Source organism: Bos mutus, chromosome 24 (assembly GCF_027580195.1).
Source record: "Bos mutus isolate GX-2022 chromosome 24, NWIPB_WYAK_1.1, whole genome shotgun sequence".
Lineage (NCBI taxonomy): Eukaryota > Metazoa > Chordata > Mammalia > Artiodactyla > Bovidae > Bos > Bos mutus.
In genome coordinates this window covers 14020001-14033402 of record NC_091640.1, presented here as the reverse complement: position 1 = coordinate 14033402, position 13402 = coordinate 14020001, and the positions used below count along the sequence as shown (strand labels likewise).

Sequence of the window (13402 nt, the reverse complement as noted above, 5' to 3'; positions counted from 1 at the left end):
TTTCCATTTTAACCTAATTAGTACTTTATAACTTGTTCTCCTAGAATGAGAGACTACAGGCATTGCTTGGAGACAATGAAAAGATGAACCTGTCTGATGTGGAACTTATCCCACTGCCTTTAGAACCTCAGGTGAAAATTAGAGGAATAATTCCAGAAACAGCTACATTGTTTAAGGTAATTGTGGTGGATCTTTGATATCTATGACTGGAGCTGATTCTTTAGAGCTGAATCAGAGACTCTATGTTTGGGGGAAAAAAATGCCTTTTATTTATCAGTGTGTTTTAAGATCTTTTTGTAATACCTGTGGACATTTTTATGTGAAATGTATGAAGTATTTTTATATCACTGGGATTTTTAATGTTTAATTCTTTGAACTATTTATTAATCAGAGCCACACCTGTCTTTTCCCATGTAAGCTTAAAAAAATAAATTGAATTGCACACTTAGGCATTTACTTTATAAATTCCTGTGGTTAGATAAGAATTCCAGTTACCCTTTTATAAAATTTTTCAATTTGGTATCTGTTCCTATGACTTAAATATTTTCTCATCTTTTTAAGTGATAATTCTCTTTAGTCCATAACAGCATGTGCCTGGCTTTCTTTTGGCTGGCCCCCACTTGAATAGTTAGAAAGGACTGGAGGCAGCTGCCTTCTCTAAGCAGACCAGAGGGCTGAGATCATTCCTTGTGAAGCTTCATTGAGACATGATGTCATAGGTTGTCTGCGTCTAGGGTTGGAAAAGGGGGAAGTTGCATTGGAATATTACTTTCTATTGGGTAAGAAAGGCCTCATAGATCTCTCCTTTGGATATATTTTAAAAAGGGTATGATTACAATAAGAAATAGTTCAGATTTTTTTTTAAGGGTGTGATTTGAAAGGCCACCTATGGCAGCGCAGCATGCACAACTGCAATATGTTTCAAAAAGCAGTGCTTTAACCTTACTGCATGTTATGGACTGATAGTGTCTATTCTTCTAAAAATTATTCTATTGCATCAGTTTTTAAATGTTGTTTGCAACCTGTTTAGTTCGTTTTAAGACTCATTGAGTTATAAACCTGCATTTTAAAAAATACTGGTTATAGGAGAGAGAATACAAGTATTTCTTAGTTCATGCTAGAACTCCCAAATAAGATCTAATATTCTCATTCCCTTAGGACTAACCAAGAACAGTGTTTTATCATTTTTTTAAATTAAATTTATTTATTTTAATTGGAGGCTAATTACTTTACAATATTGTATTGGTTTTGCCATATATCAACATGAATCCTCCACGGGTGTACACGTGTTCCCCACCCTGAACCCCCGTCCCACCTCCGTCCCCATACCATCCCTCTGGGTCATCCCCGTGCACCAGCCCCAAGCATCCTGTATCCTGCATCAAACCTGGACTGGTGATTCGTTTCTTATATTATACATGTTTCAAAATGTTTTATCATTTTTCAGCAAACAGGATGAAAAAGAATATTTAAGACATAGAGCCGGAGTAAAAGTGCGATATGAGAATCTGTCGCCATTGTTAGGTAGATTCTGGATCCATTTTTTTCCTTAAATAATTTTATTATTATGTAATAATACAAAGTATAGATGGTCAATAAGATATCATGGGATATCTTTTTAATCCTAATGTTCAATTCTGAATTTTTTCTTCTAGCCTTTATTAAATAAGTGGACATTCTTGAAAATTCTGAATTGGAGTTTAGGACTAATGGTTCTAGGGCATTTACTGCATAACTCTAGGATTATAATTCTTAACCATTTGGGGGTCATGAGTTTAAGAGTCCAATGAAAGTGATGGATTGGATATTTTAGAAAGTTACCTGGAATGCTTGTACATACACTGAAATGTCTGCACAGAATTGTAGCAGAATCTGTGAATTCTTGTTGCCCTTCTATGAACTCCTTAGAGCTGAAAAGGTTATGGACTTAGTTTTCAGTATTTTTAAACAGTATTTTGTTAGACCCTAGCTTAAGAACAAAAGCTAGGTCTCTGTGGGGAGTGAGCCCCTTAAGGCACTGGGATTAGTGCCTAGTTATCTTTAGATTGTCATATGTTTACACTAGATTTCAGATGTACTCTAAATTTCAAAATCAGATCCAAATCGGAGTAGGGAAGTTATAACAAAGAACATCTTGCTTATCATTTATCTTTAGGAATTTTGCTTCCAGTTGTTTTGTTGAGCGTTTGTGAGTAGGGTACAGGGATAAAATATATTTACCCTGAGGTGATCAAAGGGTACTACAACTATTTGAAGTTTTAATTCACTAAAGGTTGTAGTTTCTAAACTTACATTCTTTGAAGGATTTTTGATGCTTTTCCCCTAACATTTTATAGTGAAGTTTTCAAACATACAGCAAAGTTGAAAGGCTTTCACAGTAAACAACTATATACTCACTACTTCTGTTCTGTTAGTAACATTTTACTGTACTGTTTTTGTCACACGTCTGTTCATCCCTCTATCTGATACTTTTTATGCTATTATTTCTCATGGTCTATAGAAATTAATATTATTATTTGCTTTGTCAGACTCATTTCTTTTCTTTAGATTATTATAAGTTTCTCCACATTTCCATCTTATATAATTTGAAAATAATATTTTTATTTCCAGAGTGCTCTTATGCCTGCACAGTTATTCTTTAAGACTGAAGACGGAGGCAAATATCCAGTTATATTTAAGCATGGGGATGATTTACGCCAAGATCAACTTATTCTCCAAATCATTTCACTCATGGACAAGGTGAGCATAACCTTATGTTGGTAGGGAACATGTTTTCATTTCAGAAATCAGTGGATTAGTGGATAGGCTATGCATGGATACAGAATTACATGTACCTAGAATTATATAACATTCAGGTACAATCCTGGAGAGCTGAACAATCTCCACTTGATCTTGAACAAATGGAGTTGTTATTGTATTACTGCAGATGGCTCTTAAGATGAGTATAAAATGAAACTGCATGTGTTCCTTTTTATAAAAACTTTTTCACAGTTCTTTCAGTGTTGGATATAGTAATTTTCTTCCTCTTAGTCAATTAAATCTTCTTTCTTAAATCCTGTTTCTGTCCATGGATTTTAAAGAAACATATTTGTCTTCATTTCCTTATTTGGAGTTCTAAAATACTTCATGACCAGTAAGGCCTGCATAAATCCTTAGGGGGAACCCCCTATCAGTGAAAACTGACAGTGATTTAAAACAAGATAAAGAGATGTATTAAACTGCTATAATACTTACTACAAAACTATTTCATAACATTTTTTCATTTGTTTAATATGACTTTTGATCTTAAGCTGCTACGAAAAGAAAATCTGGATTTGAAGTTGACTCCCTACAAAGTATTAGCCACTAGTACAAAGCATGGTAAGTTTATTTTTTAACAATTATTTATTTCAGTGTCCAATGAGTATATTTTTCCTTTTTAAATTGGAAATTGTTAAGAACATTAGGGATTGAACTCATTTGTAACACTGAAGACTAGTCGGGCCTTCCTGGCTGTCTACCTTCCCTCCTTCCCTTTCTTTTTATACCTCTTGAAATCATTAAACAGCATATTTGGGAGAAAAATGAGAACCTTTATGATATATTTCTTTGGATTCAAAACTGTTTCCAAACCACAGTAGTTTTCTCCTGTGGTAATCTGTATCTGAAATTATTGTTTTTGTTATCGTTCAGTTACTAAGTCATCTTCAAGGCTCCTCAGTCCTCTACTATGTCCTGGAGTTTGCCCAGATTTGTGTCTATTGAGTCTGTGATGCTACCTAACCATCTCATCCTCTGCCGCACTCTTCTCCTTTTGCTTTCAATCTTTTCCTAGCATCAGTGTCTTTTCCAGTGAGCTGGCTCTTCACATGAAGTAGCCAAAGTATTGGAGCTTCAGCTTCAGCATCAGTCTTTCCAATGAGTATTCACAGTTGATTTCCATTAGGATTGGCTGGTTTGATCTCTCTACAGTAAAAGGGATTCTCAGGAATCTTCTCCCACACCACAATTTGAAAGCATCAATTCTTCGGAACTCACCCTTCTTTGTGGTCCAGCTCACATCCCAACATGACTACTGGAAAAACCATAGCTTTGTTTATATAGACCTTTGTCTTTGATGTCTCTGCTTTTTATTACACTGTCTAGATTTGTCATAACTTGCCTTCCAAACAGCAAACAACTTTTAATTTCATGGGTGCAGTCACCATCTGCAGTGATTTTGGAGCCCAAGAAAATAAAAACTGTCACTGCTTCAACTTTTTCCCCTTCTATTTACCATGATGTGATAGGACTGGATGCCATGATCTTAGTTATTTGAGGGTTGAGTTTTAAGCCACTTTTTTCACTCTCTTTAACCCTAATCAAGAGGCTCTTTAGTTCCTCCTCACTTTCTGCCTTTACACTTGTATCATCTGCATATCTGAGGCTATTGATATTTCTTCTGGCAATCTTGATTCCAGCTTGTGATTCATCCAGCTTGGCATTTTTCGTGATGTACTCTGCATATAATCATTATTGAGAGTTAGTAAAACCTAGAAAGGCTTTGTATTGTGCCCTGCAAACCACTCATCAGATGCTGTTGCTTTTATTCATTGATTTTTTTTTTTTTAATATATATGTCTAACTTTCTGAGATTGAGTAACCTCTGGAAGTTTGGCAGAAGATTCCCTCAGAATGCTTGCCTAATGTGTATTGTAAATTTTATAATCTTGTTACTCTTAGAGCTTCTTACCTTTAGATTAGGTACCCTGGAGAAACAAGTACCTGTTTTATTTTAGGCTTTCTGCCTTTCTCCTTGTTATTCCCAAATCTTTCTGGCGGTTTAATTTCTTATATGTTCTATTACTATCCTACATAAATTGATTTACTTAGTTTTTATTTGCTCCTGGAACCAAGACAAAAGTCTTAGCTTAGTTTATTAGTTCTTGTGTGGTATAACATACCTCCACGCCTCTCTGTGACACCTCTTTTTTCCACTCTCCTTGCTTCTTAGACTTTAGCCACACCATCCACCTTCCATTTTCACAAATGTACCATGCTCTTCTTAGCCTTATATTATTGTTATCTTTAATATCCTTTCCGCTTTATTTATACATCTTTATTATCCTTCAAAACACAGTTCAGATGTCAGAGGTCCTCTGATCCCTATTGTAATATAGGTCTCCCTTTACTATTCCTTTTCATAGTGTCCTTTCATTCATAGTTTTTATTCCAATAAAACTTGCAAACTTGTGAGATCTTTGAAAGCAGGTCAAAGCTCTATTTTTGCTTACCTGCAAAATTCTTGCTACCTACTAGAAAAACTATGAATATATGTTAAGTACATTGATGCAGACTGTTTAGTATTTATCATATGGGAATAAATGAGATGCTTCTTACTCTAAAGTAATGCACAGTCTCCTAATTTGCATGCAAATAATTACGTGTCATTGTTTAGTCACTTAGTCATGTCCAACTCTGCAGCCCTTCGGACAGTAGCCTGCCAGGCTCATCTGTCCATGGGATTTCCCAGATAAGACTACTGGAGAGGGTTGCCATTTTCTTCTACAGAGGATCTTCCTGGCGCAGGGATTGAATTTGTGTCTCTTGCATTGGCAGACAGATTCTTTAACACTGAGCCACTGCTGCTGCTGCTGCTAAGTTGCTTCAGTTGTGTCCGACTCTGTGCGACCCCATAGACGGTAGCCAACCAGGCTCCCCCGTCCCTGGGATTCTCCAGGCAAGAACACTGGAGTGGGTTGCCATTTTCTTCTCTAATGCGTGAAAGTGAGAAGTGAAAGTGAAGTCGCTCAGTCGTGTCCGACTCTTAGCGACCCCATGGACTGCAGCCCACCAGGCTCCTCCATCCATGGGATTTTCCAGGCAAGAGTACTGGAGTGGGGTGCCATTGCCTAGGGCAGCCCAATTATAATGTAAGGCTTACCAAAACCATATCATAGTTGTTTATGATTCTGAAATACTTCCATCATTGAACTTTGATTTTTTTTTTTTTTTTTTCACAGATTTGTAGTTTTATCCTACTTTTGTTGTCCCTGGACTTACAGGCTTACTTTTTCTCCTTATTCTCCTGTATACTATCCTCCTCCCCTTCTTTTTGGTAGTTCAGATAAGGGATTTATACTTCCCTTTCATAGCATTTCCAGGGAATGGCGGAAGATAGAGTATTACACAAAGAAAGCCAATGAATATACTATAATTTTAGGGTTAGGTGATTGATATTCTAAAATGCCAAAATTTCAGATTTGTTCAAGTGATTTTACATTTAGAATTTTAATTGACATATGTTATAAAACTGCAGAAAGAAATTTTTATGCCAAATTTAAGAAGCTTTACCCTGTTACTGATCTGATAAATAGAGTGCCTGAAGAACTATGGACACAGGTTCTCACATTATACAAGAAGCAGTGATCAAGACCATCTCCAAGAAAAACAAATGCAAAAAGGCAAAATAGTTGTCTGAGGAGGCCTTACAAATAGCTGAGAAAAGAAGAGAAATGGAAGGAAAAGGAAAGATATACCCATATGAATGCAGAATTTCAAAGAATAGCAAGGAGAGATAAGAAAGTCTTCCTCAGTAATCAGTGCAAAGAAATAGAGGAAAACAGTAGAATGGGAAGGACTAGAGATCTCTTGAGGAAAATTAGAGATACCAAGGGACCATTTCATTCAAAGATGGGCACAATAAAGGACAAAAAATGGTATGGACCTAACAGGAGCAGAAGATATTAAGAAGAGGTGGCAATAATACACAGAAGAACTACACAAAAAAGATCTTAATGACCCAGATAACCACGTTGGTATAATCACTCACCTAAAGCCAGATATCCTGGAATGTGAAGTCAAGTGGGCCTTAGGAAGCATCAATACAAAGTTATTAGAGGTGATGGAATTCCAGTTGAGCTATTTCAAGTCCTAAAAGATGATGCTGTGAAAGTGCTACACTCAGTATGCCAACAAATTTGGAAAACTCAGCAGTGGTCAGGACTGGAAAAGGTCAGTTTTCATTCCAATCCCAAAGAAAGGCAATGCCAAAGAATGTTCAGACTACCACAAAATATTGTACTCATCTCACATGCTAGCGAAGTAATGCTCAAAATTCTCCAAGTGAGGCTTCAACAGTACGTGAACTGAGAACTTTCCAGTGTTCAAGCTGGATTTAGAAAAGGCAGAGGAACCAGAGATCAAATTGCCAAAATCCGTTGGATCGTAGAAAAGGCAAGAGAGTTCCAGAAAAATACCTATTTCTGCTTTATTGACTATGCCAGAGCCTTTGACTGTGTGGATCACAACAAACTGGAAAATTCTCAAAGAGATGGGAATGAGACCACCTTACCTGCCTCTTGAGAAATCTGTATACAGGTCAAGAAGCAGCAGTTAGAACCGGACGCAAAAAAATGGGCTGGTTCCAAATTGGGAAAGGAGTGCATCAAGGCTGTATTTTGTCATCTTGTTTACTTAACTTACATGCAGAGTACATCATGGGAAACACTGGGCTGGATGAAGCACAAGCTGGAATCAAGATTGCTGGGAGAAATATCAATAACCTCAGATACGCAGATAACACCACCCTTATGGCAGAAAGCGAAGAGGAACTAAAGAGCCTCTTGATTGAAGTGAAAGAGGAGAATGAAAAATCTGGTTTACATCCAACAAACGAAGATCATGGGATCCAGTCCCATCACTTCATGGCAAATAGATGGGGAAACAATGCAAACAGTGAGAGACTTTATTTTGGGGGGCTCCAAAATCGCTGCAGATGGTGACTGCAGCCATGAAATTAAAAGATGCTTGCTTCTTGGAAGAAAAACTATGACCAACCTAGACAGCATATTAAAAAGCAGAGACGTTACTTTGCCGACAAAGGTCCATCTAGTCAAAGCTATGGTTTTTCTAGTAGTCATGTATATATATGAGAGTTGGACTATAAAGAAAGCTAGGCACCGAAGAATTGATGTTTTTGAACTGTGGTGTTGGAGAAGACTCTTGAGAGTCCCTTGGACTGCAAGGATATCAAACTAGTCAATCCTAAAGGAAATCAGACCTGAATATTCATTGGAAGGACTGATGCTGAAGCTGAAACTCCAATACTTTGGCCACCTAATGCAAAGCACTGACTCATTGGAAAAGACCCTGATGCTGGGAAAGGTTGAAGGCAGGAGGGGAAGGGGATGACATAGGACAAGATGATTGGATGGCATCACCAACTCAGTGGACATGAGTTTAAGCAAGCTCTGGGAGTTGGTGAGGGACAGGAAAGCCTGGCGTGCTGCAGTCCATGGGGTTGCAAAGAGTTGGACACGACTGAGTGACAACTGAACCTTATTACTTTGTGTTCCTGTGTATAATAATAGAAATTGGCCTAGAGAAATATACAGGTTTTCAGCTTAATTTTTTAAATGTTTCCGTGTATTTCCTATGATGTAAATGCCAATATATGCTAAATACAATAAGAGTCGGACACGACTGAGCGACTTCACTTTCATGCATTGGAGAAGGAAATGGCAACCCACTCCATGGTTCTTGCTTGGAGAATCCCAGGGAACGTGGAGCCTGGTGGGCTGCTGTCTATGGGGCTGCACAGAGTCGGACACGACTGATGTGACTCAGCAGCAGCAGCAGCAGCATAGACCTCTTTAAGCTAATAAGTTTGTATTGTATACATTTGCAAATGAAGACTATTCTTAACAGAATCTTTAGTGCTTAACCAATATTGTTGTTTTGTCATTCAGTCGTGTCTGATTCTGCGATGCCATAGACTGCTGCACAGCAGGCTTCTCTGTTCTCCACTATCTCTCTGAGTTTGCTCAGATTCATGTCTATTGAGTCAGTGATGCTGTCTAACCATGTCATCCTCTGCTGCCTCCTTCTCCTCCTGCCTTCAGTGTTTCCCAGCATCAGGGTCTTTTCCAACTGAGGGGGCTCTTCACATCAGGTGGCCATAGTGGGCTTCAGCTTCAGCAAGTCCTTCCAGTGGCTTAACCAAAAGCTGTGCTTAATACAATGTATCTGTTTCTGTGTAGGCTTCATGCAGTTTATCCAGTCAGTTCCTGTTGCTGAAGTTCTTGATACAGAAGGAAGCATTCAGGTACAGTATCTATTTTAATGATTTATGAATTTCATGAATATTTCTTGTTAGAAAAGTTTCAGTCTCTATAAAAAGTACATAGAGTTAGAAATGAAAGTCTCTTTTTCTCACTTTTCTTCCCTCAAGTTGTTTTTTTTTTCCAGAGAAGTAAACAGTGTTAACAGTTGGAAATGTTTCCAACGTAGACAGATAGATGTTCAGTTCCTTAAACTTTGCCTGGCATATAACAGGCAATCAGGAATTAATGGGGAAACAGAATTTAAATTTTCTGAAGTTTATGGTTATATTATATTGCAAAGTATGGAAATACTGATGTATGTAGCCATCAATGAACGTTATGATTATTTCCAGTTTTCGTTGTTATTCAGAACAAGGCTATAGTGATATTCTTGTCATACATGTTTTACATAATTATGTTTTTTAAGACCCTTTTCCCCAACCTCCCCCTCCAAAATCATTATTTTCCTTTAAGATAAGAAAAGGCAAGTTGTACTAAGCCATATATATCTTTGGAATTGTTTTTATATTTTAAAATCGTGAATTAGTGTTTATTGCAAAATTCATAGTGCATGTGAATAGTTTACTTTTGTTATCTTTTTAATGTAATTTTTTTCCTATGAAAAATGTATGTAATTCACACTGAAAAAATTGATATGCCTGAGATGAAAAACCATACAGTGAAGGGCTTGATAAAGGATATTTACTATAGTATGTTTTTGTATTTCTCAGTTTAGAGTGTCCCAGTAATTCAATGTGGAGTTTACACTTTCAGAAAGACTTTACTCTGATTTCTTAACAAATAAGAGGTTGATTCCATTGTTTGGTTCAAGGTACAATTGTGCTCAGTTACTTAAAAGCTCAGACACAAAACATCAAACTTCCAGAGTTTGAAGTTTGGTTCTGCGGCTTTCTATCTATATTTTGAGTAACCTTGCAGACAGGTTAGCCTTTAGCTCGTGTTTGGATTTCAGCAGGAACTCATAAGGGTGGTTCACATACCTAGACTCTTTGTACAAATAATATGATTTATAGGAAATAACCGGCCTTCCTTCTAGAATTTTGATAGTTGCTGGACTAAATAGACTATAGAGGGTGCCTGTATGAGTAGCCCCCAGGAAATAAGCTCAGTGTATCCCTTCAGAAGAGAACAAGGAGGATTCACATGTAATTCACAGGCTTTGCCTGTGTGTCTTCTCCATGTTGATCCTGTTGCGTTTACTTCTGCTGTAATACACCTTACTAGTGGTACAGCTGTAAGTTGAGTCTGTGACCCCATCTAATAGATCAAATCTGTCAGAGGTCTAGGGAACCTCCTAACATACCCTTTAAGTCTCAGTTTTTGTATCTATAAAATTGGGGTAATAAGAGTACTTAGCTGTAGAATTCTTCTGAAGATGACATGAAATGTATACAGAGCTTGAACACAGGTTCTAACTGAAGTAATTGTTTAATAAAGTTGTCAATTATTATGTTGTTCTGTGGAATTATGATTTTGTAAAATAAAGACAGTGACAGTTTGTGTCCTGATTCATAGTTCCATGTGTGATCTGTGTAAATAATTTTGCCAAGTTGTAGCTTATCTCATCTTCAGCATTAGTAGATAGTTAAAAATTGTTTACCAAAATAATTATTTTTGAAAACAGCTGTTTTTCTTTGCTACTCATCTTTACCTAATCTTGGTATTGTCGAGCTTCTAAATTTTGGTATTTATTATTACTTAGTTTACATTTCCCTGATCACCAAAAACATTGAGTGAAATATGTGTATAGGCCATTTATTTCTTCTGTGAAGTGCTTGTTCATATATTTTGCCCATTTTTCTCTTGGATTTTTTTGCCTATTGGTTTATAGGAGTCTTTATATTTTCTAGATATACATTCTTTTTCACTTACAGAATGTTCAAAAAGCTTAAAACATAGGATAAATTTATTTTTTAATAGTGTGTTATTTTTTGTCTATTGGTTTATAGGCGTTCTTTATATTTTCTAGATATATATTCTTTTTCACTTAATGTTCAAAAAACTTAAAACATAGGATAAATTTATTTTTAATAGTGTGTTAGTTGTATTTTCAGATAGTGTACTGTGTCTGTTTTTCTTTAACATCTAGATGTAAAAGAATAGGCTAGTTGATAATCTGGGGAAAAGAAAGTATACAGTTTTCCCCAGTATTTCCAGACTGTTTGGACACTCTAGTGTATTTATTGTGCCCTTGCAGTTCTTTGGTTCACACTGTATCTCATGTTTATCTTCTGTCAATTTCCTCTTAATTTGAAAAGTCTTAGCATTGTATTGAATGCTGTTTTGAATATTGGAATGTAATTTTGAATGCTATTTTGAATATTGGAATGTAATTTTATTGAGCTTGTTAATGGTAGCAGTATTTCAGTGGCTATACTTAAAAGGTCATTTTAAAAATTCATGTTCACTTTTAGGAGAATGTATGATTCACAGAAAGCCCCTCATGTTTACTTTCAGGAGAAATGGGAAACAAACTGGTAAATTAACTATGAGATATAGCAGTACATTTATTTAATGTTTTCCCCTGTGATATAGAAGTAGCACACTTTTATTTATTTATTTCTTAGTCTCAGACTATAAGCATAGTAATATGACTGATTCCTGAGGAATATGCTTCCCCAGTTCGGCATTTTATAAAGTTTTATACCAGACACCCGTTTGTCATTATTTACAATTTTGAAATGCCTGACTTGTTTAAAGGATTGAATTTGTAAACATGTAAACATCTTTTCAGAACTTTTTTAGAAAATATGCACCAAGTGAGAATGGGCCAAACGGAATCAGTGCTGAAGTTATGGACACTTACGTTAAAAGCTGTGGTGAGTTTCTCAACCTACTGCTTTTCATTGATACGTGGGAATCAAAGAAAGGAAGCTATCTTGTTGCCATATTCATATACATTTAGAACATGTTAAGATTTGGCTTAGATTTGTCCATTTTGGCTGCAATAACAAAATACCAGATACTGGGTGACTTATGAACAATAGAAATTTATTTCTCATAGTTCTGGAGGCTGGAAGTCTGAGATAAGGTGCCAGCTTGGTCAGGTGAGGACCTTCTTTGGGTTAAAGACCTGTTATTGTATCTGCACGTGCTGGGAATGGCAAGGCAGCTCTTTGGGGTCTTTTATAAGGTGCTGATTCCATATTGAGGGCTGTTGCTGCTGCTGCTGCTAAGTCGCTTCAGTCGTGTCCGACTCTGCGACCCCATAGACGGCAGCCCATCAGGCTCCACCGTCCCTGGGATTCTCCAGGCAAGAACACTGGAGTGGGTTGCCATTTCCTTCTCCAATGTATGAAAGTGAAAAGGGAAAGTGAAGTCGCTCAGTCGTGTCCGACTCTTAGCGACCCCATGGACTGCAGCCCACCAGGCTCCTCCGTCCATGGGATTTTCCAGGCAAGAGTACTGGAGTGGGGTGCCATTGCCATCTCCGATACTTGAGGGCTAAATACCTCCAAAAGGTTCCACCTCCTACTTGGGCATTAGAGGCATGTTCATTTTGAGGGGACACTACTATTCAAGCCACAGCAGTTTTAAATGCCCTATAAGAAGATTAAAAGATAGAAAATGTGATAAAAGAAGTCATTAATGTTTTGACATAATGGCAGGAATGCGGTGTAAATTCTGCTTAGTGTTTTATAGATGTGTCTTTGCAATCACTTAACTATTTTGTAACTGTAAGTTATCTCTTCCTGGAAGCTGTAATTTTTTCCTTGATTTTCTTTGAGTTTCAGTAAGCGATTAAGTGGTGGTGGTGGTGGTTTAGTCACTAAGTTGTGTCCAACTCCTGTGAACCCATGGACTGTAGCCTGCTAGACTTCTTTGTCCAAGCAATTAAGTAGATTGGGAAAAGTCTGTCAGGAATAATCATGTTTTTGATAAATCTCTAGACCCAAGATTACAGTGCTGTGTTAAGAGCTACCTCTCATGGTATTTTAGATTAGTACTTATGGTCACTTACTGGAAATGTCAGTAGTGGCAAGCTGAAGAGATTAATTCAAATGTTTCAACCACTTATGCCTATTCTCATGAAGTTTATATTTTTTATTTTCATAAGGGTTTTTTTTTTTTTTTAATGGCTAGATTGTTTAAGGGAGGGTTAATAAAGGAATTGACACTAGAGTTGAGTCCTGAATAGTATGTGGCATATATCATGTTATTCCTGTTTTACATAAATATTTATGTTTACATCCATATTTATACTTAAGCAATCAAAGCTGAGGGAAGCAAGTAGAGGATTTTCTAGACATACGATAACTATATTTATACTTTTGCATCATTTAATGGTTTATAAGTTGCTCTCTTATACATGACTATTT

At 36.7% G+C, this 13402-nt stretch overlaps 1 protein-coding gene across 2 annotated transcripts in view; it reads left to right on the top strand.

The window, feature by feature from the left end:
- Positions 1-13402, top strand: part of PIK3C3 (phosphatidylinositol 3-kinase catalytic subunit type 3) — a 166915-nt gene that overhangs the window by 101803 nt on the left and 51710 nt on the right. For both annotated transcript variants that reach the window (XM_005896350.3, XM_070361954.1), the window contains exons 16-20: positions 45-176; positions 2611-2739; positions 3291-3360; positions 9000-9064; positions 11818-11902. In XM_005896350.3, coding sequence (XP_005896412.2) covers positions 45-176; positions 2611-2739; positions 3291-3360; positions 9000-9064; positions 11818-11902 — 481 coding nt within the window. The remainder of the gene's footprint in view (positions 1-44; positions 177-2610; positions 2740-3290; positions 3361-8999; positions 9065-11817; positions 11903-13402) is intronic.